The sequence below is a fragment of the Palaemon carinicauda genome, chromosome 23 (assembly GCF_036898095.1).
Source record: "Palaemon carinicauda isolate YSFRI2023 chromosome 23, ASM3689809v2, whole genome shotgun sequence".
Lineage (NCBI taxonomy): Eukaryota > Metazoa > Arthropoda > Malacostraca > Decapoda > Palaemonidae > Palaemon > Palaemon carinicauda.
This window is the reverse complement of record NC_090747.1, coordinates 64,009,211-64,034,239: the sequence shown is the minus strand read 5'-3', so window position 1 is coordinate 64,034,239 and position 25,029 is coordinate 64,009,211. Positions and strand designations below refer to the sequence as shown.

The 25,029-nt window shown below is 43.1% G+C and overlaps 1 protein-coding gene across 1 annotated transcript in view; it reads right to left on the bottom strand.

Moving 5' to 3' along the window:
* Vps8 (vacuolar protein sorting 8) overlaps window positions 1-25,029 on the bottom strand; it is a 140,397-nt gene that overhangs the window by 98,031 nt on the left and 17,337 nt on the right. Inside the window, exons 4-11 of the mRNA XM_068346988.1 lie at window positions 24,261-24,389; window positions 16,714-16,884; window positions 16,119-16,337; window positions 11,427-11,606; window positions 10,151-10,402; window positions 8,823-8,906; window positions 8,081-8,230; window positions 7,571-7,778 (exon numbers count right to left, since the gene is read on the bottom strand). Coding sequence (XP_068203089.1) covers window positions 7,571-7,778; window positions 8,081-8,230; window positions 8,823-8,906; window positions 10,151-10,402; window positions 11,427-11,606; window positions 16,119-16,337; window positions 16,714-16,884; window positions 24,261-24,389 — 1,393 coding nt within the window. The remainder of the gene's footprint in view (window positions 1-7,570; window positions 7,779-8,080; window positions 8,231-8,822; window positions 8,907-10,150; window positions 10,403-11,426; window positions 11,607-16,118; window positions 16,338-16,713; window positions 16,885-24,260; window positions 24,390-25,029) is intronic.

Sequence of the window (25,029 nt, the reverse complement as noted above, 5' to 3'; positions counted from 1 at the left end):
TAACACTAAAATGATTGGTGAGTACTCCAGGTACATTGTACCCCCAGACTTCCCTTTAACTCGCCAACCTTGGTATAAGGCGGAACATAGGATAACAGAGGGAGCAACCCCCTATGTCGTTCCTCCCAACACCATGCCAGCTACCGAAAGTGGACCGAGAAACTTACAATCTTCAAACACCATTTCGATTTCTTTCAAATAATGAGTAGCAAAAACATATTTAGACCTCCGTACTTTGCAGGATAGCGGATAGCGACTAGTTGTGTCGAAAAGCGAGAGAAGTCGCTACCGCTCGAACTTTGTGCGCTTTTCACTCTCAGTAAAGGAAAGACTGCGTCGTTAGCTTCAGAATGTGCTTCTACAATTAACTCTCTCAGAAAACTCTGTTCTGCAGAGATAATATCTTAATGCCCGCACGGAACATGAGTCGTTCTTCTTCTTCCTGGCCTATCAAGTCTGTCAGGTTTTTGAGAACAAATTTTCGTGGCCACGGATTAGAAAAGTCGCGCAAATAATGTATGTGCAATGAATCGCAACATTACTTAATTTTACTTTTACTTTTAGGGGTTTATTTCTCGCCCTCCATCAGACACTAAGAGTCTGTTCAGGCAGGCCTTGATGTGTGAAAATAATTTATTTCCAGTTTATATTTTGCTCTGTATCTTTTCAGTTATTCTCTAGCATTTGCATTCAGGCTTAATAGCTTTCTGATCACTATTATAACACTTTCCAAAGAGATAAGTCTTCAGGTTTTTCTTGAAACCTGCCACATTATTGCCGAAAGAATTTTGATCATTGACTAACTGTAATATTTTCTTGAATGAGAGCGAACATGTTCTCAAACAAAATATATAGTTATAGAGGCAATCATTTCACCTTTGGTTTACCCCTCCTCTTTATGTGAGGAGCTAGCCAGTGTTCATTACACAGAAACGGATGTCTGTTTACCTGTGGGTGGAGTTAGAAACGTTCATAAATGTAATGAAAAGTTGCCCACACTGTTGCTATCGTTCTTTTAACATTAGCTAACAACGTTCCTTCAGGACTAATTGTTTGAAACAATAACCCTGTAAGGATAGAATAAAAAGGTCTCGGAAGCCTATCATGTAAAAAGCAAGTCTTTATACCCGGGGGTACAATGACGGGGGAGGCTGCCTCGATCCAACGGTAGAACCGAGTTTAAGACAATAACCTCGCGGTTTTGTTTTAGCTAGAGTGCATGCTCCAGGACGCCCTACAGCCTTCATGAAGTTTAAACAACACCCATTGAAGTTCTGTAAGAACTTCTCAGGAACGAGTCTCCCAAAAAGGGTGAAGTCTTGTATGTGGGAGTTTGCTTCAAGAATGCCAAACATAATTGCCATCGACCGCTTACCCGAAGGGGTTGCCATTGAACGCTTTCTCACTAGTGAGAAAAACTACCGTCTAAATCAAGCAAGGCCTGCCAGGGAAATGAACTGGAATGTAAATAATTTTTTATTCCTCGCTCATTTCCGTTTGCTAACCAAACCACTCGAAGTGGGAAGGCGGAGGAAAGATGACGGTGGTTCGTTCGAAAATGAAAGGATCGGTGCTGGCGAAACCAGACTAGCTGATATAGTAATCAGCTGGGAGTGTAGTGTGACATAACAAGTCACACCTTTGGAAGACCCATCCTGTAGAGGGGGGAAGGTTGACCATAGAGTTTTCAGAAACCTCTGGATCGCGGAAATCGAGAGATTCGGATGAGAACCTAGGGGTTCAGAATCTATTTGTGAATACCTTTCTCACGACCTTAAGGAATGTTATGCCGAGAACCCGCAGAAACTCTGTCGCTTATTCCTGACGGAATTTTCAGGAAATGTGTTACGTGACCGGGACCCAAAGGAACTGTGTCATAGTTACCTGTAGAGATTCGTAAACCCTTAGGCAGCAGGCATCCCTTTGTCATCATAGTAAAACTCTTTATGACGAGAGTTTGAAAACTCTGTCATAAGAGTAAAACTCTTGTGCACTAATGAACACTTCGCGCAGCGAGAGTTCGAAAAACTCTGCCATAAGAGTTGTTCGTGCACTTCAACTGATTGCGTGCGCCTAGTTGTTCGTGCGCACCCAGTTGGTCATGCGCGCCACATATCCATTCTAACGGCAGTACTTGAAGAAGGCGACTTAGTCCGTCCGCCAACACGTTCATTTTCCCTTGAAAAAATCGAGGGATCAGCGTAACCTGACCAGGTGTAACCACTTTCCCAGAGGAGTCAACACTCGTGTAAATACTTGCGGTGCTGTCGAGAGGCCGAAGCAAAGAGCGCGAAACTGGTAGATCTTGCCCATGTACACAAACCGAAGATATTTCCTGGAGTTCTGATGAATCAGAATATAGAAATATGCGTCCTGTATATCCAGGGATACCATCCAGTCCCCTTGACGAAGGGATTCCAACACTGAACGAGTCGTTTCCATATTGAATTTGGTCTTCTGGACGAATAAATTCAGTGCGCTTCCATCCAGTACGGGCCTCCAGTCCCCCGATGACTTTGGGACTACGAACAGACGGTAGTAAAACCCCGGGGATGGTCTGTTGCTTATTTTCTCTATGACCGCCTTCTGTACGAGAATCTCTATTTCTCTGGTTAGAGGCGGTGTGTCTTTGAAAGGAAAGGAGTAACCGAACCGGAGGACTTGTGTCACCCAGGGCTCTGCCCCTCTGTGACTCCATTCCTCCCAAAAAAAGGCTCCACCTGCCCCCTTCTGGCGCATGAAGGATTGAAGAATCACTTGGATGTTTTCGTGTCGGGTTTGGTCGAGGAATTGGTTGGGTGTCGTAAACTAAATCGAGGCTTGACGAACGGTCTAGACCTACCCCCCTCGAAAGGGTTTCTTCTGCACAGGTGATACTGAGATGGTAGTCGCCACAGTCAAGGGTTTAACCCGCTTAGAAGACTGTGCAAGCAAGTCATTAGTAGACTTCTTCTCTAGTGCGGAAAGAATCTTGGTCACTATTTCTTCTGGAAACAGATGATCCTTGTCGAGAGGAGAAAACAAAAGGGCGGACTTCTGAGACAAAGTGACTCCTTTCGAAACAAACGAACACCAGAGCTGTCTTTTCTTGAGAGTCCCGAATGCAAAGAGAGAGGCCAGTTCATCGCAACCATCCCGAACTGATTTGTCAGCACATGACAAAACCGCAAGCCAGTCCGATGCCAGGTCTTCCTGAAGAGTAGAACAATCCTCTATTTTCGTAGCAAGCGCTCCGATCGTCCAGTCCAAGAAACTCATAATTTCTAAAATCTTGAAAATATTCTTTGCCAAATGGTCCAACTCGGGCGATGTAAAGAATGTTTTAGCTGCTGCAAACGCGGATCTCCTATTTGCATCCACCAAGCCAGAGATGTCCCCCTGAGAGGAGGCAGACACTCCCATAGAAAGGGCTTACACAGTTACATAGAACCTATACCTCTTCTTAATAAGTTTCGACGGAGGATAGGCGAAAGTTGCTTCCCCAAGATCTCTCTTGACCTTCAACCAACCTTCTATATCACGAAGCCAATGTTTAGCAGCCTTGGAAATAACAAGCTTCGGAAGAAGAGGATCGAAATTCTTCCTTCTCATCAGGAAAATGGAAGCAGGCGACCTGGGAGCGGCTGCTACAAAGTAATCCGGGTACATGTCGAGAAGGTAGCGTACGGCTTCGAATAACATGAGAGAGGAATAGTGTCCGCTTCTAAGTCCTCCTCGTCATCCGAAGAGATAGGCGATAGAGACGGTTCTTGATTCGACTCATTGTTCTTCGTACATTGTTTATTTTCTTTCATCCAGTTCATCAGTTCTTGCAACTGTCGACGTAACGGAACTAGATTCTCTTCTTTTAGTGTTGAAGTCGAAGCAACTGGAGTCGTGGATTTCAACACGATCGCCACCGGAGGTGTCGCACCAGTCGAATTATCTGTCGCATGCGAAGTCGAAGGACAAGTTTCGACAGTTTGATGAAATCAAAGATCTCGATGAACTCAGAATCGGTCGTTCCACAACCGAGTCGAAGGCAGCTGTTGCTGTCGTAAGAATACGAGGCGAAGACCACGTAGCTACGCTACACGACGGGCGAGCGATATCTACTTCTCTGTCCCTTTTCACAGGAGGCAAAGAGAACACCTCTTCAGTCGAACGTCTCTTCAACGGATGTGAGACTGAAGAATCACGCCACTTACGACGTCTAACCAAAGGCGAATCACTCGACTTAGTCGATAACTGGTCACCAAATGACACACCTTTCCAATGGCGTTTAGTCGAATCCTGCTGTCGCACCACAGGATCGACTGAGGAAGCGACTGTCTGTGGGCAAACCCCGATAGTCTCCCTTGGACCTCCGGTATGTCTTCTCCCCAAGGCGGGGGAGCGGGACAGTGACCTTCGTCTAGGAGAACTATCGGGACAAACAGCCACACCCTCAGATGCACTGCACTGACACTTTTCACTTTACTAGAAGTCTTTCCTATGAAAGACTCTACAGATAAACCTAACTGCATCACCGTATTAACTAATACATCAAATTTCTTTTCAAATTTAGACTCGAGGCTGGCAATGGTGTCAGGAGAAACTCTACAGGAAGTTGGCAAAGGAGTTACAGGAGCAGGAGTAGGAGGACTCAAGATCGAAGACATAATAAGAGGAGAAGGAGAAGGAATAGGAGAAGGAGAAGGAATAGGACCAGGAGCTTCGATAGAAGCCGAAGAAGCTAAACTAGTCTTACTTTCAGCTCTGAGAGCCGCCTTCCTCTTCCTATCCTTAATTATCTTCCCCGAGTGAGAAACAAAAACTTTCCACTGTTGTTCACTCTGATCCTTGCATTCATCGCAAGTAGATTCTCTAGAGCACTCACAACTCCTACACTTAGAGTTCACTTAGTGTGCGAATCATAAATTAATTTACCTAACCTAGTTTTGCACCTACCGGCGCAGGGTTGTCAGTTTGGTCTTTTTTAAAAATTCGTCGGCCATTAGCAATATGAAAAAAGGCGAGTCAAATAATACTAAATATTTGGCCTTTTTCTACTAATGGGTTGGCCTTTTAAAGCTTCTGTTGATTAGAAGTTGTTCTTTTCTCATTTAGAAAACCTGGCAACTCTGTACCGGCGCAAAACCTAACTACTGTACTAACCGTGTGTCACACGATCGTACATAATTCCATTTGTGCTTGTATCTTCGCTCTCCCCTTGCACTAAAAAGAAGTATGTACGATCGTGTGACACACGGTTGGTACATGGCTCCCCCTCTAGGTTCACTCCGGGGTCACCAATGTGACAGGGTAGGAGAAGGTTGTGACTCAAAGGCAGGATGAAAACAACTGAGTGAGTTTATTGTAGAACACTCTCCTTTATATACAAAATCTCAAAGCAACAAGAATTTTCATGTTAAAAATTCGAAACTGTTACAGAGGAGAAATGCAGACATGATTTTTCAGGTTCTTTTTAGTGCAAGGAGAGATCGAAGTTACGAGCAAAAAATGAAGTATGTACGATCGTGTGACACACGGTTGGTACACTACTGAAGGACTAGAGTCTGACATGATGGTATGACCACAAAATTGCAGAAAAGAAATTCAGCTTCAATCCTACAAACACGGAGTTGAATACTTCACCTATATTGGAGAGATAATACTTCCCAACAAATGAAGAAAAAGTGTGCACCGACCACTGATGTTCACCAGAAGCCGGCAGAGAACAAATTGATGTTTCCTGGACAGTTGTACCTATAGCTCCCTCGAGTGGAGGGAGATGACGTCAACTACATCAGCGACGGTGGCGCCACCGTGGTAGTTTTGAATGTATAGTCTGCCATTCATAGGGAACCTACAGCTGTCTAGTTGTTCGGTAAGACACTGCAATAAAATAACGAGTTTTAGCAGGACTCAAACCCCAGTCTGGCGACCACCAGACAAGGACGTTACCAACATGCCATCACAACAGCTCCAACACTGAAAGTTTTACTAACACTAGTTTTCTTGCATTAACGTGAATTGTGCCCAAGGGCCGGAAGAACGTCAGGTGCCTACGCAAATCTGGGAAGGATTTATATTAAGTAAAAGTTATAAGAGCTTGGGCAGCGCAAGATGGAAGAGAGGAAACAGGAATGGAAATCAAGTAGAGCTAAACGGCTGGACCCTGCAAAGACCACTTAGTAATACCTACATTGCACTGTGTGAGGTGCACTGGGTGCACTAATCCAAAATAAATTTGAATCACAAGAGCAAAACAAGAAATTGTGGTAACTTGATACTCTGTTCAGCATCTATTATTCATTACTGATGCCATAGTCCTCTCCTGTGTAACAGAAATCTTTTTTTATCATCGTTATCATTAATTGCTAAGCTACAACCCTATTGGAAAAGCAGTGTGCTATAAACCCACGGGCCCCAACAGGGAAAATAGCTCAGTGAGGAAAGGGATGAAAGAGATAAATACACTACAAGAGAATTAATGAATAATCATTAAAAAAAATATTTTAAAAATAGTAACAACATTAAAATAAAAACTTAAAAAAAATAAGAGTCAGAGAAATTATACAGAGTAGTGTGCCTAAGTGTAATCTCAAGCATGAGAAGACCATGGTACAGAGACTATGGCACTACACCAGAGTAGAGAACAATGATTTGATTTTGGAGTGTCCTTCTCCTAGAAGAGCTGCTTAACATAGCTAAAGAGTCTCTTTTATCCTTATCAAGAGGAAAGTAGCCACTGAACAATTACAGTGCAGTAGTTAACCTCTTGAGTGAGGAAGAATTGTTAGTTAATCTCAGTGTTCTCAGGTGTATGAGGACAGAGGAGAATGTGGAAAGTAGGGGCCAAACTATTTGGTGTCTGTAGGCAAAGGGAAAATGAGCCATAACCAGAGAGAGGGATCCAATGTAGTACTGTCTGGCCAGTCAAAAGACCTAGCAATTCTCTGGTGTTAAGTGTCTCGACAGGTGGCTGGTGCCATGGCCAACCTATTGCCTATATTAAGTTTTAACTACTAATATTCAACAAAAATAGTCTGAAGTGAGCCCAGCACAGCACAATGCAGGCATCCTGTTCGTAATATTAGGTATGAAGTTAATTCTAAGAGCCAGGCCTTCTCTAGCATAAAGCTCAATACTACACAGTATTCTAGAAGCTTTATTCCAGCTGTGATCAAGTTGTGGAATGATCTTCCTAATCGGGTAGTTGAATCGGTGGAACTACAAAAAGTTCAAACTTACAGCAAATGTTTTTATTTTCGACAAGGTGACATAAGTCTCTTTTAATAGTTTATATAGGAAAGATCTATTTTAATGTTACTATTCTTTAAATATTTTATTTCAGTTGTTCATTACTTCTCTTGTAGTTTATTACCTTGTTTCCTTCCCTCGTTATACTAGTTTTCCTTGTTGGAGCCCTTGGCCTTATAGATTCCTGCTTTTCCAATTAGGCTTGTAGCTTAGCTAATAATAATACAGTAGTAGTAGTAGTAGTAGTAGTAGTAGTAGTAGTAGTAGTAGTAGTAGTAGTAGTAGTAGTAGTAATAATAATAATAATAATAATAATAATAATAATAATAATAATAATAATAATTACCCTTGGAAATAGCATCTTCCGAGAACGTATCCCAAATGCGGCCAAAGAGCAGGTCGACGAGATTCGACCCAACGGCAACCTTGACGCACAGCGGCACCATCAGAGAGTAATACTGAGTGATTGAAGCTAAGTTACTTCTGTCCGGGAGGTTCTCCAGGCCTTGGTCAAGATATTGGTTGAGTAGCTCGCTGATCTTGTCCTGCACCAACTGGAAAGAGAAAGTGAATGGAGAATTGACGGAGACTGCTGCACTGCATAATCCAAGCTCTTTGACAATGTGCGTGTTGTACGTTAATACCTTTCTCTTTTGAATTATTACGATATCAAAAGCATTTCTCTTTTAAATTATTCCAATATCAAAGGCATTTCTCTTTTAAATCATTGCAATATCAAAAGCATTTCTCTTTCAAACTATTGCAATATCAAAAAGCAGTCTTGAAGAGCTGTTCCCTTTCACTGAGACTGCCCGTATCTAACATCAGCATTTCAATGATTAGATTTAACAGTAACCTGTTGCCGTTTCTCCTTCTTCTGCTTCAGACCAACGACCGCTTGGGCCTTGTCTTGGTATATGTCCAGACCCAACTGCAGCGCCTCTCTCATGTGTCCGCCACGTACCAGGTGGTCAAGGCGATCTATCCACGACCGTACAGTAACAACCTACGAGAAACTCAAAGCTTCAGACAAATTTATCAGAACGTGAAGGAAATTCACAAGAGATAAATCTTTAAATTGTGTTATGTTTTTGGAAAAGAAATGTTTAAATATCAAATGACATTTTGCTTCTTGACTGTACAGTAGATTAATAAAGCAGATTACAGTGTGGGTACTCTGTTGCTAAACTTTCTCAATGTATACATACAGATCCCCCGCTATCACTGGTCCACTGAAAGCAAACAAACAGTGTTAAAGAAGAGTCCTTTGGGTTGGGTTGCATTACAGCATGTCCTCAACTTACAAAATGAATAGGTTCCAAGAAGCTGTTTGTAACTTGAATTTTGTTAAATTTTGGCCAAGGGTAGACCTAATACAACACACATACCTACGATTTCAGCTGCTTAAGTCAACAAATAATCCTGTTTCATGTCGCAAATGTCATCTTACTTTTACCTTTGTTTCATTACAATATTTCATTAGGAACTTTTGATTCAATATCTGAGATTTATAATTTCAATTGGATCTGTACTTGTATCTCCGAATGTTTGTAAGTTCCAGTGGCTGAATCTTTAAAACTGCAATTATAGCTACTCACCTGGAACGACTTGGTTCCAAGAAGAAGAACTTGCGATCCAAAGCTCACCATGGAATGATAACAAGCTCTTTCACCAGCAAGTGCCTAGAGAAAAAAGTAATTGATAACTAAACTGAAAATGGAAATCTACAACACTGCAGTGTGTTTGAGCACAGAACCAACATTGCAGTGTACAAAAAAGACAATAGTATTATTCCCTGTCTGGAAATTAACGACACAAGCTAATTAATAGATTACCCAGTTATTATGATACGATTACCCATCGCTCAATTACATTATCTAGACTATAGGGTGTTTCCAATAGATAAAAGTTTACCTAGCTCTGATGGCAGAAATCAATTTTCACATCTAAAATTTGTAAATAGGGGCCATTTCAAACATACTGTACTGTTCATGAAAAAAACAGCCAACAATATATTATAATATTGTATACTAAATACCACAAAATTTTCTACCTGAATAGTATACTATTTCTGCTAACAATCTAATCATTGTGATAGCTACATTACCACAAATCATCTTTCTCACTGTTATCCCTACATTAAGGGGTCGGTTGCCTGATGCGTCCTCTCCAATGCCTTCTATCAAAGATATCCTCTTCCAACAAACCTCTTCTCTCCAGATTATCCTTCACCTTTTCTCTCCATCCTCTTGATCTTCTCTCCCTAATAAGTTCCTCCCGAGCATTCTTCACGCCCTCTCCACCATCCATCCTCAACACGTAGCCACGCCATCTCAGTCATGACACTCCTGTCACCTCTGTACGTTTTACTACGCCTGCCATTCCTCTTATTTCATCATTTTCCTATCTCTCAAGCAGTGATATTTACATAATCCACCTCATCATTCTCATCTCTGTTCTTTCAAGCTTTGCTTCCTCTTTTAGTCTTAGAGCCCACGTTTATTATCTATACGTCAACTTTTAGCTTGACCGGTATACCACTCATCCTACCTCCCTCCACTTCCCCAAGGTTGCTTTTATCCTATCCTCAACTTTCACCTCACATCCTCCCTCCTGACATACTGTATATTAGATCCCAAGTATCTAAATCGTTCTGCCTGTTTTATAACAGTGTCTTCTTTCATGCATGGCTATCCTGTCCCTACCTACCTTCCTTACTGCTCACTATAGCTTCAGTCTTACTAAAAGTTATTCTCATACCACCCCTCTCCAAAGTCTCCTGCCACTCTGCAACCCTTATCTGTAAACCTTCCTCAGTTTCAACGATAATCATCAGATCACCTGCATATAGCAACTCCCACAACTCTTCATTTCTGATCTCTTCGCTCGACACATCTCGTGGCAAAACAAAAAAACCCTCCCTCACCATCGCCTTGCTGACGTTGCTCCCCGTAGCGATGGCTTTGAAGTGAGGCGAGGCGTAAACCAGTCCCAGGTGAGCCAGGTCGACCATTTCCAACTCCTCTTGAGATTTGACATCCACTATGTGCAGCTGTTCTCGCGTGTCCATGACGGCCAGCGTCCTGGAGTTGAGCCACGCCATCGACTGGATTACGTACGTCAGCACCATTTTTTGGAGGGGTAAGAATCGGAGCTCCTCCTGACTTCCGTGAGTAAGCTGAGGGACCAAAAGGACTGAGAATGAGTAACGGCCCATTTAAATGGGTTCTTCATGAATACTGTACTGTACAATATATCAAATCTTACACATTATAGTGTAACTCCTAAAAAGCTTTAATAATTACATAAACTGAAAATGTTAAGGATTCTGACAAGATTATTTTAAGGATCTATTCCCAATAAAGCACTTGTAGGTTTAACACCAATCATTTATACCTTTAAAAGCTCTTCTGCAATCTCTGCAGTTGTAAGTTTGGTCATGTGGCTAATTCAAAAAAATTCCTTGGCTCAAATGATTGTCATACTATAGTTCATTCAAGCTATTCGTAACCTATGTTGATTTTTTATCTAGAATTAAATCAGCGGTCATACTACGTGTTTATTCGGCAAGTTCAAAGCAAGAGAAGGTAAGAGGGAAGTAACGTTCTAAATGGGTCCCCTTGCCCAGTATAAAATCAAGGGGTGGTGCCCTGTGCCCAGTGCCCAATTCATCCTTGATTGTTCTCCTTTTACCCAGATTTCTGTGTATTCTACCGTTTCTTTTTGTGTAGGGAAACTTTGAGGTGTGGTCGGCATTCGGACAATAGGCAGTCTGCGTGCTACGTCTAGCCACAGTCCGCAAACGACTACAATGTAGCAATATTTTGCGAATGAAGGTCTGCAGAATCTAGCAGTTATTTTCTTATTCAAATCTAATGTCATTATCAAATTTACTATACCACATTGTTTGCCATCTACCGAATATGATGGGTCTTAAGATAATTACAATAAACACAGACCTATTTAATTATAGTAAATGCAGCAATGTTTTTTGTATAAAACTCCTAAAGAGAGGATGAAAAGAAGAATGAATCACAAAGGAAAATCAAAGTTACAAACAAACAATACAATAATTCTAACTTGAACAAGTTAGTAAAAGAACACCAACTTGCTAATATAATGTCAACAGTATGATAGTTCGTACTCTTCAAGCAATTCAAACTGAACTCAATTTTCAATTAAGTTTCAAAAAGTCAACTTACTTGATAAAAGTAAACACTCTTCTCTCTGCCAAAGGCTAATACTGGATCAACCACTCTGGTGCCATCTGGCATCTGGATGACGACGAACTGCCACGCAAGGAGGGGCAACGTTGCAACGGAGGCCTTTAGAGGGTAGGAGAATAGCACCTTCAACTGGGGTCGTAAAGAAACGACGATGACCTAGAAAAACGTTCGTAAGAAATTCAATAAAACATTTCTTTTCCACTTAGGCACACTATTCCATCTTATTTCTCTTCCTCTTGTTTTTTTTAAGTTTCTATAGTTTATATATTAAAGATCTAATTTAATATTGTTACTGTTCTTAAAATATTTCATTTTGATTGTTCATTACTTCTCTTGTAGTTTATTCATTTCCTTGTTTCCTTTCCTCGCTGGGCTATATTTCCCAGTTGGACCCCTTGGGCTTATAGCATCCTGCTTATCCAACTAAGGTTCTAGCTTAGATTGTAATAATAATAATTATAATGTACATACAGTATAAGGGACGGGACGATGGGGCTGGGAACCCCCTCTCCTGTATTATAATCCTGTGAGACATCAAAGAGGTGGAGCTGGGGGAGAGTGATGCTCCCCGCACTGTAGTTTTGGGGTGTTTGAATGTGCGTGGATGTAGTACGATAGTGAGTAAAAGATGTGAAATTGGAAGTATGTTTAGGAATAGAAGGATGGATATATTGGCTTTGTGTGAGACAAAGATAAAAGGAAAAGGTAAAGTGATGTTTGGTGAAATGTCTGGTAGAGTGTCTGAGATTGAAAGGGGAAGAGCAAGAGAAGGTGTGGCTTTATTGCTGAGTGAATGGATGACAGATAGTTAGTGCGTATGGGCCAGGTTGTGAGAAAAGTGAAGAAGAGCGGAATGAGTTCTGGAATGAATTAACTAGGTGTGTAGAAGGACTGGGTAGAAGGAATTATGTAGTTGTCATAAGTAACTTAAATGCTAGAGTGGGTGCTGGAGAGGTAGAAGATGTCATTGGGAAGTATGGCATACCAGGTGAAAATGAGAGTGGTGAGAGACTGATAGATATGTGTTGAGCAAGAGATGGTGATAAGTAATAGCTTTTTCAAAAAGAAAGATAAAAACAAGTATACATGGGTGAGAGTGGCATATGGAAGAGTGGTAGAAAGGGCGTTAATGGATTATGTGTTGATAACTAAAAGAATGTTTGGAAGATTGAAAGACGTGCACGTGTTTAGGGGTATGGCTAACGGTATGTCTGATCCTTTTTTGGTGGAAGGAAAATTAGTTGTAGAAAAAGAGTGGGGGAATAAAGTAGGTGGATGTAAAAGGGAGATAGTGAGGGTTGAAGAGCTAATAAAACCAGGGGTAAAAAGTAAATATCAGGAAAGGTTGAAAATGGCATATGACGAAGTGAAAGTAAGAGAAACTGGTAATTTAGAGGAGGAGTGGAAGTTAGTAAAAGAAAATTTTGTTGGGATTGCAAGTGATGTGTGTAGCAAGAAGGTTGTTGGGAGCAGCATGAGGAAGGGCAGTGAATGGTGGAATGAAGGAGTGAAGGTAAAAGTGGAAGAGAAAAAGAGGGCTTTTGAAGAATGGCTGCAGAGTAATAGTGTAGAGAGTAGAGTAGTATGAAAGATATAGAGAGAAAAATGTGGAAGTAAAGCGCAAGGTAAGTGAGGCAAAGAGAGCAGCTGACCTAAGGTGGGGTCAGGGATTGGGTCATTCATATGAAGAGAATACGAAGTTTTGGAAAGAAGTGAAGAGAGTAAGGAAGGCTGGCTCAAGAATTGAAGAGACAGTGAAAGATGGAAATGGAAGGTTGTTAAAAGGAGAGGAGGCAAGGAAAAGATGGGCGGAGTATTTTGAAAGTTTACTGAATGTTGAGGATAATAGGGAGGCAGATATAATTGTTGTTGCAGGTGTTGAGGTGCCGGTGATTGGAGATGAGAATAAGAGAGAGATTACAAGAAAGGAAGTGAGGAGAGCACTATGAAACGAGAGTAGGAAAAGCATCTGGTATAGATGGTGTGAAAGCTGAGATGTTGAAGGAAGGGGGTGTGACTCTACTTGAATGGTTGGTGAGATTGTTTAATATGTGTTTTGTGTTGTCAATGGTACCAGTAGATTGGGTTTGTGCATGTATTGTACCACTATATAAGGGTAAGGGAGATGTGCATGAGTGTTGTAATTCTGGGGGTATTAGTTTGTTGAGTGTAGTTGGAAAAGTGTATGGTAGAGTACTGATTAATAGGATTAAGGATAAAACAGAGAATGCAGTCTTAGAAGTACAGGGTGGTTTTAGAAGAGGTAGGGGTTGTATGAATCAGATTTTTACAGTTAGGCAGATATGAGAGAAATATTTAGCAAAAGGTAAGGAGGTGTATGTTGCATTTACGGATCTGGAGAATGCGTATGATAGAGTTGATAGGGAAGCAATGTGGAATGTGATGAGGTTATATGGAGTTGGTGGTAGGTTGTTGCAAGCAGTGAAAAGTTTCTACAAAGGTAGTAAAGCATGTGTTAGAATAGGAAATGAAGTGAGTGATTGGTTTCCGGTGAGAGTGGGGCTGAGACAGGGATGTGTGATGTTGCCGTGGTTGTTCAACTTGTATGTTGATGGAGTGGTGAGAGAGGTGAATGCTCGAGTGCTTGGACGAGGATTGAAACTGGTAGACGAGAATGACCATGAATGGGAGGTAAATCAGTTGTTGTTTGCGGATGATACTGTACTGGTTGCAGACACAGAAGAGAAGCTTGGCCGATTAGTGACAGAATTTGAAAGGGTGTGTGAGAGAAGGAAGTTGAGAGTTAATGTGGGTAAGAGTAAGGTTATGAGATGTACGAGAAGGGAAGGGGGTGCAAGGTTGAATGTCATGTTGAATGGAGAGTTACTTGAGGAGGTGGATCAGTTTAAGTACTTGGGGTCTGTTGTTGCAGCAAATGGTGGAGTAGAAGCAGATGTACGTCAGCGAGTGAATGAAGGTTGCAAAGTGTTGGGGGCAGTTAAGGGAGTAGTAAAAAATGGAGGGTTGGGCATGAATGTAAAGAGAGTTCTGTATGAGAAAGTGATTGTACCAACTGTGATGTATGGATCGGAGTTGTGGGGAATGAAAGTGACGGACAGACAGAAATTGAATGTGTTTGAGATGAAGTGTCTAAGGAGTGTGGCTGGTGTATCTCGAGTAGATAGGGTTAGGAACGAAGTGGTGAGGGTGAGAACGGGTGTAAGAAATGAGTTAGCAGTTAAAGTGGATATGAATGTGTTGAGGTAGTTTGGCCATGTTGAGAGAATGGAAAATGGCTGTTTGCTAAAGAAGGTGATGAATGCAAGAGTTGATGGGAGAAGTACAAGAGGAAGGCCAAGGTTTGGGTGGATGGATGGAGTGAAGGAAGATCTGGGTGATAGGAGGATAGATGTGAGAGAGGCAAGAGAGTGTGCTACAAATAGGAATGAATGGTGAGCGATTGTGGCGCAGTTCCGGTAGGCCTTGCTGCTTCCTCCGGTGCCTTGGATGACCGTGGAGGTAGCAGCAGTAGGAGATTCAGCTTTATGAAACTTCATCTGTGATGGTTAATGGAGGAGGGTGGGCTGTGGCACCCTAGCAGTACCAGCAGAACTCGGTTGAGTCCCTTGTCAGGCTGGGAAGAACGTAGAGAGGAGAGGTCCCCTTTTTTTGTTTCATTTGTTTGATGTCGGCTACCCCACCCCAAAATTGGGGGAAGTGCCTTGGTATATGTATGTATGTACATACTGTTATTTCTGAATGATTCCTACTTTCCACATAAATCAAAACTATAACTTTCTACAATTTACCTAAAATTATTTTTCAAACTAGGGAGTAAAAAATCAAACATTAATAGAGGGGCATTCAGTAGAGTGCTGACCTCCGCACCGGCAGCTTATTTCTTGACCTTTTACTCGACCTTGACCTTTGACCTTAACATGTATTAATTGGTGTGGATTTTCATACACTCAAATATGAACCAACTTTGAACTCTCTGTAACAACCATGTCCAAACTTACGGCTGATTACCTGAATTGGACATTTTGCTTGATCGTGACCTTCATCTTTGACCTTTACTTTCCAAAATTTAATCATTTATCGATTTTTACAAAACAGTTAATCCCTGCAAGTATCATTAATCTATGATTAAAATTGTGGCCAGGAAGCTGTTCCCAAACAAACACACACACACAAACAGGTGGTAAAGCATAACTTCCTTCCAACTTTGTTGGCAGAGGTAATAATTAAGTTGTGTAAAAGGATATGATAAGTTTAAAAAAAAAAGCATAAAGGGGATATTGATTTGAAATAAATCACTAACTTCAAGAGATGATGTATTATTATTAATGTTGTTGTTGTTGTTGTTGTTGTTTTTATTAGCTAAGCTACAACCCTAGTTGGAAAAGCAGGAGGGTACAAGCTCTATGGCTCCAAAAGGGAAAATAGCCCAGTGAAGAAATGAAATGAGGAAACAAACTATATATGAGAAGTAATGAATAAAAAACATATAATATTCTAAAATCAGTAACAACGTTAACATAGATCTGTCACATATAAACTACGGAGAAGAGAGACTTATGCCAGCCTGTTCAACATAAAAACATTCACTGTGAGTTTGAACTTCTGAAATTCCATGGATTCAACTGCCATATTAAAATCAAAAGTAAAACTTCTAAAACAACCAAACTATGGAGCCAATATACGTACCTTAGAAATAGTTGCCATCGCGAGGATGATAGTTTCAGTGCCCGGATTAGCACGGAACTGAGACATCAACAAGGGCTCCACCGTGCAGACTTCGCCGCGGCTTCCGCTAAATATGCAGCGGCTCTCGTTCGAATTCAGACCCATAGTTCTCTTGATCGAAAGCTCAAAGACAGATCCCCCGCTATCGCTGATCACAGCCATGCCGGGATAATCTGTCCACTGAAATCAAACAAACCATATTAAAGAAGAGTCTTTTAAATCGAATTGAATTACAGAAAGTTTGTAAGTTGACGACTTATACAGTATTATAATCATCATCATCATCTCCTCCTACGCCTATTGACGCAAAAGGCCTCTGTTAGATTTTGCCAGTCGTCTCTGTCTTGCGCTTTTAATTCAATACTTCTCCATTCATCATCTCCTACTTCACACTTTATAGTCCTAAGCCATGTAGGCCTGGGTCTTCTAATTCTTCTAGTGCCTTTGTCCCATTTTCCATTAAAAAAAAATGCATCAAAATCATATAAACAAATGCTATAAAGTTGTAAACTAATCAGCCAATGGTTAAAAAAACAGGAAAAGTGTTAAAATATACCTTCAAGTGAAGAACTGCCGTAAATGGAGTGTGAGCGTCGGATATAGTCTGCAGGAGTTTGCTGGACGTCAGGTCAAACAAACAAATCTGACCTTTGGCAAATCCAGCTAAGAGTCGAGTGCAGTCATTGTTGAGAGCTAATGCAGACACCGACCCATACTGTTCCCCGAGCTGGAAGAGGTGAAAACTGCATTATAATACAATCCTTTATTTATTTAATTCAATAATGCAATTCCTAATTACCTCTGCCAACGAAGTTAGAAGAAGGTTATGTTTGTGTGTGTTTGTTTGCGAACAGCTTCTTGGTCCACAATTTTAATCGTAGAGTTATGAAACTTGTAGGGATTAACTGATATGTAAAAAGCTTGAAATGATTAAATTTTAGAAGGTCAAGGTCAAAGGTCAAGGTCACGATCAAGCAAAATATCCAATTCATGTAATCAGCCATAAGTTTGGACATCATTGTCACAGAGACTTAAAGCTCGGTTCATATTTGATTGTATGGAATTCCACAACTTGGCACCCCATTTCTCAACCTACAGCACGACCTTGGCCTTGACCTTTGACCTTAACATGTGTTAATTGGCGTGGATTTTCATACCCTCAAGTATGAACCAAGTTTGAAGTCTCTGTGACAATGATGTCCAAACTTATGGCTGATTAAGTGAATTGGACATTTTGCTTGACCGTGACCTTGACCTTCCAAAATGTAATCATCTCCAGATTTTTACATATCAGTTAATCTCCGCAAATTTCATTACTCTATGATTAAAATTGTGGACACGAAGCTGTTCACAAACAAACACACAAACAGGGGGTAAAACATAACCTCCTTCCAAATTCGTTGGCGGAGGTAATCACTGCATCTCAACTTACGTTGTATTTACGTAACGCGTCGGACGACCCAAACTTATCACATAGGACCTTTGTAATCCCTTATTCACTACTGAATTATTTCAAAATGATATTTTAATTATAAAATAAATTTTTGAATATACTTACCCGGTGAATATATAATAGCTGCTGCTCCGGCGGCTCGACAGAAAAACACAAAAACTCGCGAGCGATCGCTATGAAGGTTGCGGGTGTGCCCACCAGCGCCAACTATCGGCCAGATACCGCATATGCATGTAAACAGCTCCAATTCTTCTCATCCCGCTGGGTCTCTATTGGGGAGGAAGGGGGGGCCTTTAATTTATATATTCACCGGGTAAGTATATTCAAAAATTTATTTTATAATTAAAATATCATTTTTAAATATTTAACTTAGCCGGTGAATATATAATAGCTGATTCACACCCATGGTGGTGGGTAGAGACCAGAGTTAATTAAGTTTACAGCGTATATGCTTAGAGTTTTTGACAGTTATAACATAACAAAACCCAAATATATAGGTACCTGGTAAGGAAGTTGACTTAGACGATTACTCTGCCTTGTTAGTCTGTCTTCCTCACGAAGCCCAGCGATCCTCTTAGGATGCTGAAAGACTCCCAGGAGCTGAAGTATCAAGGGCTGCAACCCATACAACAGGACCTCATCAAACCCCTAATCTGGGCGCTCTCAAGAAATGACTTTGACCACCCGCCAAATCAACCAGGATGCGAAAGGCTTCTTAGCCTTCCGTACAACCCAAAAACAAGATTAAAAACATTTCAAGAGACAGATTAAAAGGATATTGGAATTAGGGTAATGTAGTGGTAGAACCCTCACCCACTACTGCACTCGCTGCAACGAATGGACCCAGTGTGTAGCAGTCCTCGTAAAGAGTCTGGACATCTTTTAAGTAAAATGACGCGAATACCGACTTGCTTCTCCAAAAGGTCGCGTCCATAATACTTTGCAGAGATCTATTTTGCTTAAAGGCCACGGAAGTTGCTATAGCTCTTACTTCGTGCGTCTTAATCTTAAGCAAGCATCGGTCTTTCTCATTCAAGTGAGAATGAGCCTCTCGTATTAAAAATCTGATAAAATATGACAAAGCATTCTTTGACATAGGCAATGATGGTTTCTTAACTGAGCACCATAATGCCTCAGATCCACCTCGTAAGGACTTAGTACGGGCTAAGTAGAACTTAAGAGCTCTAACCGGACACAGCACTCTTTCAAGTTCGTTGCCTACGATCTCCGATAAGCAAGGTATATCAAAAGATTTAGGCCAAGGACGAGAAGGCAGTTCATTTTTGGCCAGGAAACCAAGTTGAAGTGAACATGTGGCTTTTTCTGTAGAAAAGCCGATGTTCTTACTGAAGGCATGAAGTTCACTGACCCTTTTAGCTGAAGCAAAGCACACTAGGAAAAGCGTCTTGAGGGTGAGATCCTTCAGGGAGGCTGAATGTAATGGCTCAAACCTGTCTGACATGAGGAACCTTAGGACCACGTCTAAGTTCCATCCAGGAGTTGCCAAACGACGTTCCTTAGAGGTCTCGAAAGACTTAAGGAGATCTTGGAGATCTTTCTTGTTGGAAAGATCTAAGCCTCTATGACGAAAGACCGAAGCCAACATGCTCCTGTAGCCCTTAATCGTGGGAGCTGAGAGGGAGCGAACATTTCTCAGATGTAAAAGAAAATCTGCGATTTGAGCTACAGAGGTACTGGAAGAGGACACAGATGCTGACTTGCACCAGTCTCGAAAGACTTCCCACTTCGACTGGTATACTCTGATGGTAGAAGCTCTCCTAGCTCTCGCAATCGCACTGGCTGCCTCCTTCGAAAAGCCTTGAGCTCTTGAGAGTCTCTCGATAGTCTGAAGGCAGTCAGACGAAGAGCGGGGAGGCTCTGATGAACATTCTTTACGTGGGGCTGACGTAATAGATCTACCCTTAGAGGAAGACTTCTTGGAATGTCTACCAGCCATTGAAGTACCTCGGTGAACCACTCTCTCGCGGGCCAGAGGGGAGCAACCAACGTCAACCTTGTCCCTTCGTGAGAGGCGAACTTCTGCAGTACCTTGTTGACTATCTTGAATGGTGGGAATGCATATAAGTCCAGATGAGACCAATCCAGTAGAAACGCGTCTATGTGTATTGCTTCTGGATCTGGGACTGGTGAGCAATAGATTGGTAACCTCTTGGTCATCGAGGTGGCAAAGAGGTCTATGGTGGGTTGACCCCAAGTCGCCCAAAGACTCTTGCACACGTCCTTGTGGAGGGTCCATTCCGTGGGTATCACCTGACCCCTCCGACTGAGACAGTCTGCCAAGACGTTCAAGTCCCCCTGGATAAATCTCGTTAACAGGGAGATGCCTCGATTTCTTGACCAAATGAGAAGGTCCCTTGCGATCTCGTACAGCGTGAGGGAGTGTGTGCCTCCTTGCTTGGAGATGTACGCCAAAGCTGTGGTATTGTCTGAGTTGACCTCTACCACTTTGTTTCGAAGAATGCTTTCGAATTTCATCAAGGCCAAGTGGACTGCCAATAGCTCCTTGCCGTTGATGCGCATGCTCTTCTGACTTGAGGTCCACAGACCTGAGCATTCCCGACCGTCCAGGGTCGCACCCCAACCCAAATCCGACGCGTCTGAGAACAACACGTGGTTTGGGTTCTTGACTGCTAGGGATAGACCCTCTCTCAGACTGATATTGCTGTCCCACCATCTCAGGCATGCCTTTACTGGTTCGGAGACCGGGATTGATACCGTCTCTAACGTCTTGTCCTTGTTCCAGTGAGAGGCTAGATGGAACTGGAGAGGCCGAAGGTGTAGTCTCCCTAGCGAGACAAACTGCTCCAGGGATGATAGAGTCCCTACGAGACTCATCCAAATCCTGACTGAACAACGTTCTCTTTTCAGCATTAGTTGGACTTTGAGCAGGGCTTGTTCTATTCGGGTGGCAGACGGAAAAGCCCGAAAAACTGGACTGCGAATCTCCATCCCCAAATATAGAATAGTCTGGGATGGGATCAGTTGGGACTTTTCTAGGTTGACCAAAAGTCCCAATTCCTTGGTCAGACCCAACGTCCAATGTAGATCCTGCAGACAGCGATGTCTGGACGATGCCCTGAGAAGCCAGTCGTCCAAGTACAGGGAGGCTCGGATTCCCGATAAATGGAGGAATTTTGCCACATTCCTCATGAGCCTCGTAAACACGAGAGGAGCAGGACTGAGGCCAAAGCACAGGGCCCGAAACTGGTATACCACATTCCTGAAAACAAACCTCAGAAACGGTTGGGAATCCGGGTGTATAGGAATGTGGAAGTACGCATCTCGTAGGTCGAGAGAGACCATCCAGTCTCCCTCTCTGACCGCTGCTAAGACGGACTTCGTGGTCTCCATAGTGAACTTTGTTTTCGTAACAAAAACGTTGAGCGCACTGACGTCTAGCACCGGTCTCCAACCTCCTGTATGCTTTGGGACTAGGAAGAGACGGTTGTAAAACCCCGGTGATTGAAGGTCCGAGACTTTCACCACCGCTCCCTTCTCTAGCAACAGAGACACTTCTTGGTTTAGGGCTTGTCTCTTTGACTCCTCTCGGTACCTGGGAGAGAGGTCTATGGGAGTTGTCACTAGAGGAGGTTTGCGTACAAACGGTATTTTGTACCCCTCTCTGAGCAACCGAACAGACTCTTGGTCTGCACCCCTCTTCTCCCAGGCCTGCCAGAAGCTCTTTAATCTGGCACCTACCGCTGTCTGAGGCTGTGGGCAGTCAGACTCTGCCACGTGAGGACTTGGCTCCTCTCTTCTTACCTCTCTTTCCCTCGGCACGAGCGCTTCCCCTGCTGGGAGCTCTGCCACGAAAGGGCGGGATAAATCTGGATGCCGGAGTCTCGATCCTGGGTCTTACAGCAAAGGATGTAGAAGGAGCCCCTTTGCGAGCAGAGGACGCCATCAAGTCATGGGTGTCCTTCTGCACAAGCAGAGGAAGCTATATCCTTGACCAGTTGTTGCGGAAACAAGGACGCTGATAAGGGAGCAAAGAGCAGTTCTGATCTCTGACAGGGAGTAACTCCTGCCGAAAGAAAAGAGCAACGGGTTTCTCGCTTCTTTAAGACTCCCGACGTAAAGGTGGAGGCGAGCTCATTGGAGCCATCGCGGATGGCTTTATCCATACATGACATGATAAGGAAACATCTTGGTCGGCAGACGAGATTTTCCTACTTAAAGCTCCTAATGACCAGTCAAGAAAGTTAAACACTTCAAAGGCCCTGTATACGCCTTTAAGCAGATGGTCAAGGTCCGAGGAGGACCAACTAATCTTCAAGCGTCTCATGGCCAGGCGACGGGGAGAGTCTACGAGGCTTGAGAAGTCACCCTGGGCAGAGGCAGGGACTCCCAAGCCGAGAACTTCTCCCGTGTCATACCAGACGCTCGATCTAGAAGCAAGCTTAGAAGGAGGGAAGGCAAAGGCCGTCTTCCCCAAACTCCTCCTGGTATCCAACCAGTCGCCTAAAAGACGTAAAGCCCTCTTGGAAGAGCGAGAAAGCACTAGCTTAGTAAAGGCTGCCTTGGTAGCAGGTAAGCCTAGAGCAAACTCAGACGGTGGCGAACGAGGAGCAACGGCAACAAAGTGATTGGGAAAAAGATCCTTGAAAATCAACATGATCTTCTTAAAGTCCATCGAAGGAGGAACCGTCTTAGGTTCATCTACATCTGAAGGATGATCATCAGGATGAGGATCAGCAACGTCCTCATCTGAAGGATCTTCGTCCGATAACTGCTGAGTAACAAGCAAAGGGGAGACCTGCCTTGGTGGCAATGCTTGACAAGCAGAGTCCACACGCACTGGTGCATCAGTAGCAGTCCAGGACGCTACGTCATGTAACTGCTTAACAGCCTGACTGTCAACAACAACAGGAGCGGGAGGACGCTCGACGTCAACTCGAGACTGCCTTGACTGCCTAGACTGAGCAGTCAAAACAACTCTTGACTGCGGTGCTTGACGCTCAGCGTCAAAACAAGTCAACTTCGCTGGTTGGCGAACGTCCTGAACGTCAACAAGAGCATTAGGAAGCGGCTGAACGTCCACATGCGGCTGAAAGTCAACACTGGACTGCATCGAGTGAGGCTCTACAAAACGTGACTGACGTGACTTAGTAACGCCAACGTCAACAGGACGAGCAAAGGCTCGTTTGGGCGGCTGACGGCCAGGATCTCGATCAGCTAAGCGGCGAGGATCATCGTGAACCTTTTCAGCAGAATAGTCCTCCATAAGAGAGGCAAGCTTAATCTGCATGTCTTGCAGTACAACCCATTTAGGATCAACGGGAATGGGTGCGGTAAGAGACGAGGGTAACGTCTGCGACTGCAAAACCTTGCCTACACCAAGACTCTCGGAGCCTGTGTTACGTTTCTGTTTAGGCGGCGAGCAGTCTTCCAATGACTGCATAGGGTCAGAGCTGTCCCAATGGCTACAACCAGGACGCTGGACCTGTCCTGAAGGGACTGACTTTCGCTTTAAGGGCCTCGAAACCTTGCTCCACGGTTTCTTACGCGAAAAGCCTTCGGATGACGAGGAGAAAATCGTCTCGCTCGTCTTATGGTAGGGGCGGTCTTGATGAGACACGCCTGAAACCATAGAGGGAACGTCTGTTCGCTGATTAAAGCCTCTCGAACACATAAGTCCTACGACATTACTTCTCCCTGGGGCTTGGGAGCTTGCAAGAGGTCTCGGACTAGGCGAACGACAGGCACGAACAGACGAACCCTCGGTCGCAACACTGATAACACTTTGCGCACTAATCACTTTCCCACGATTTTCCAATGTGGCACTCTGACACTTTAACTCTTTAACGTCAGCCATGAGTTGATTACGGTCTGTAGCTAACGACTCAACTCTCTCGCCCAAAGCATGAATGGCACGTAATATATCCCGCATTGATGGTTCCTGAGTGCTAGTAGAGGGTTCAGGCCCAACTACTACAGGGGAAGGATTAGGTTCAGGGGCATGGGAGGAGGAAAATTCTAACGATCTAGAGGAACTTCTCCTCACCCTATCTCTCTCTAGCTTACGAGAATACTTGTCATACTCAAGCCAATCGAATTCCGAAAGGCCCACACACTCCTCACACCGATCTCCTAATTGACAGGTTTTACCCCGACAATTAGAACACACAGTATGTGGGTCGAGAGAGGCCTTTGGAAGACGCTTATTGCAATCCCTAGCATTACACTTACGAAATCTAGGAATTGAAGAGGGGTCAGACATTTTGAAAAAGTCAAAGAAAGTCCAAAAAACAATCCAAAGTCATCAACAATCAAATCTGTCCAAAAAAGAGTTCAAGAGTTTAAGTTGAAGATAAAACACCTGCACTGCGAAAGCTCAAACCAAAATGAAGTACTTCACCAAGTCTGTTGAAAAACTCCAGGTTAACAGCGAGTAATGGTACGTCTTGTCGATCAGACCGACAGAGAAGAATTGGAGCTGTTTACGAGCATATGCGGTATCTGGCCGATAGTTGGCGCTGGTGGGCACACCCGCAACCTTCATAGCGATCGCTCGCGAGTTTTTGTGTTTTTCTGTCGAGCCGCCGGAGCAGCAGCTATTATATATTCACCGGCTAAGTTAAATATTTAAAAACACAATTTATTCTTTAACATCTACAAATACGACTTACCTGAGTAGAGCCCAAGCAACATTTGAGCGCTTGCGTTGGTTCGAAGACTAGGATCAAACCGTGGCTAGTACCTATACAAATCACGTTGCCGACGGCCATTGTTGTCGGCAGCCCCGCACCAACGCGATCCTGTAAACGACATATTTCTACAGTGTGCGTACTTGGGACAGTTAAGACACATGAAGTCCTGGTACACCTTGCTCTGTAGAAATGCCCCTTGTCACACACTAACTGGGCAGCAAATTCCCGTTTGAAGCCTACATCCACCACTTCTGCCATCTCTTTCTACACTATCTGTTTGGTTACTCGCCGCACAGTGGTGTGACAGGGAGCATTTCCTCAGAGCGTGGTGTGCCGGGAACTCCTGTATCCAACTGTACATAACAAACAAACATAAGATACAGTCTCGAATGAAATTTCAATGGTGTGGCGGAGACAGCAATCCAGACATGTTTGCTAGTCTCTTCATCTCTTCATACATCAAACAAGCTGATATAGCTATACATTAATATTTGTACAATCATATAAAGAAAGTCCTCAACTTAATAACTTAATAGGTTCAAAGATGCTGTTTTTTTAGTTGAATTTGTTAAATTTTGTCCTAAGGTAGGATTTACCAAACTCACATGCTTACAATTTTCAGCAGCAAGAGTCAACACTTAATCCTGTTTCATAATGCAAAAGTTGTCTTACTGCAATAAATTATGTAGGAGAAGTACAAGAGGAAGGCCAAGGTTTGGGTGGATGGATGGAGTGAAGAAAGCTCTGG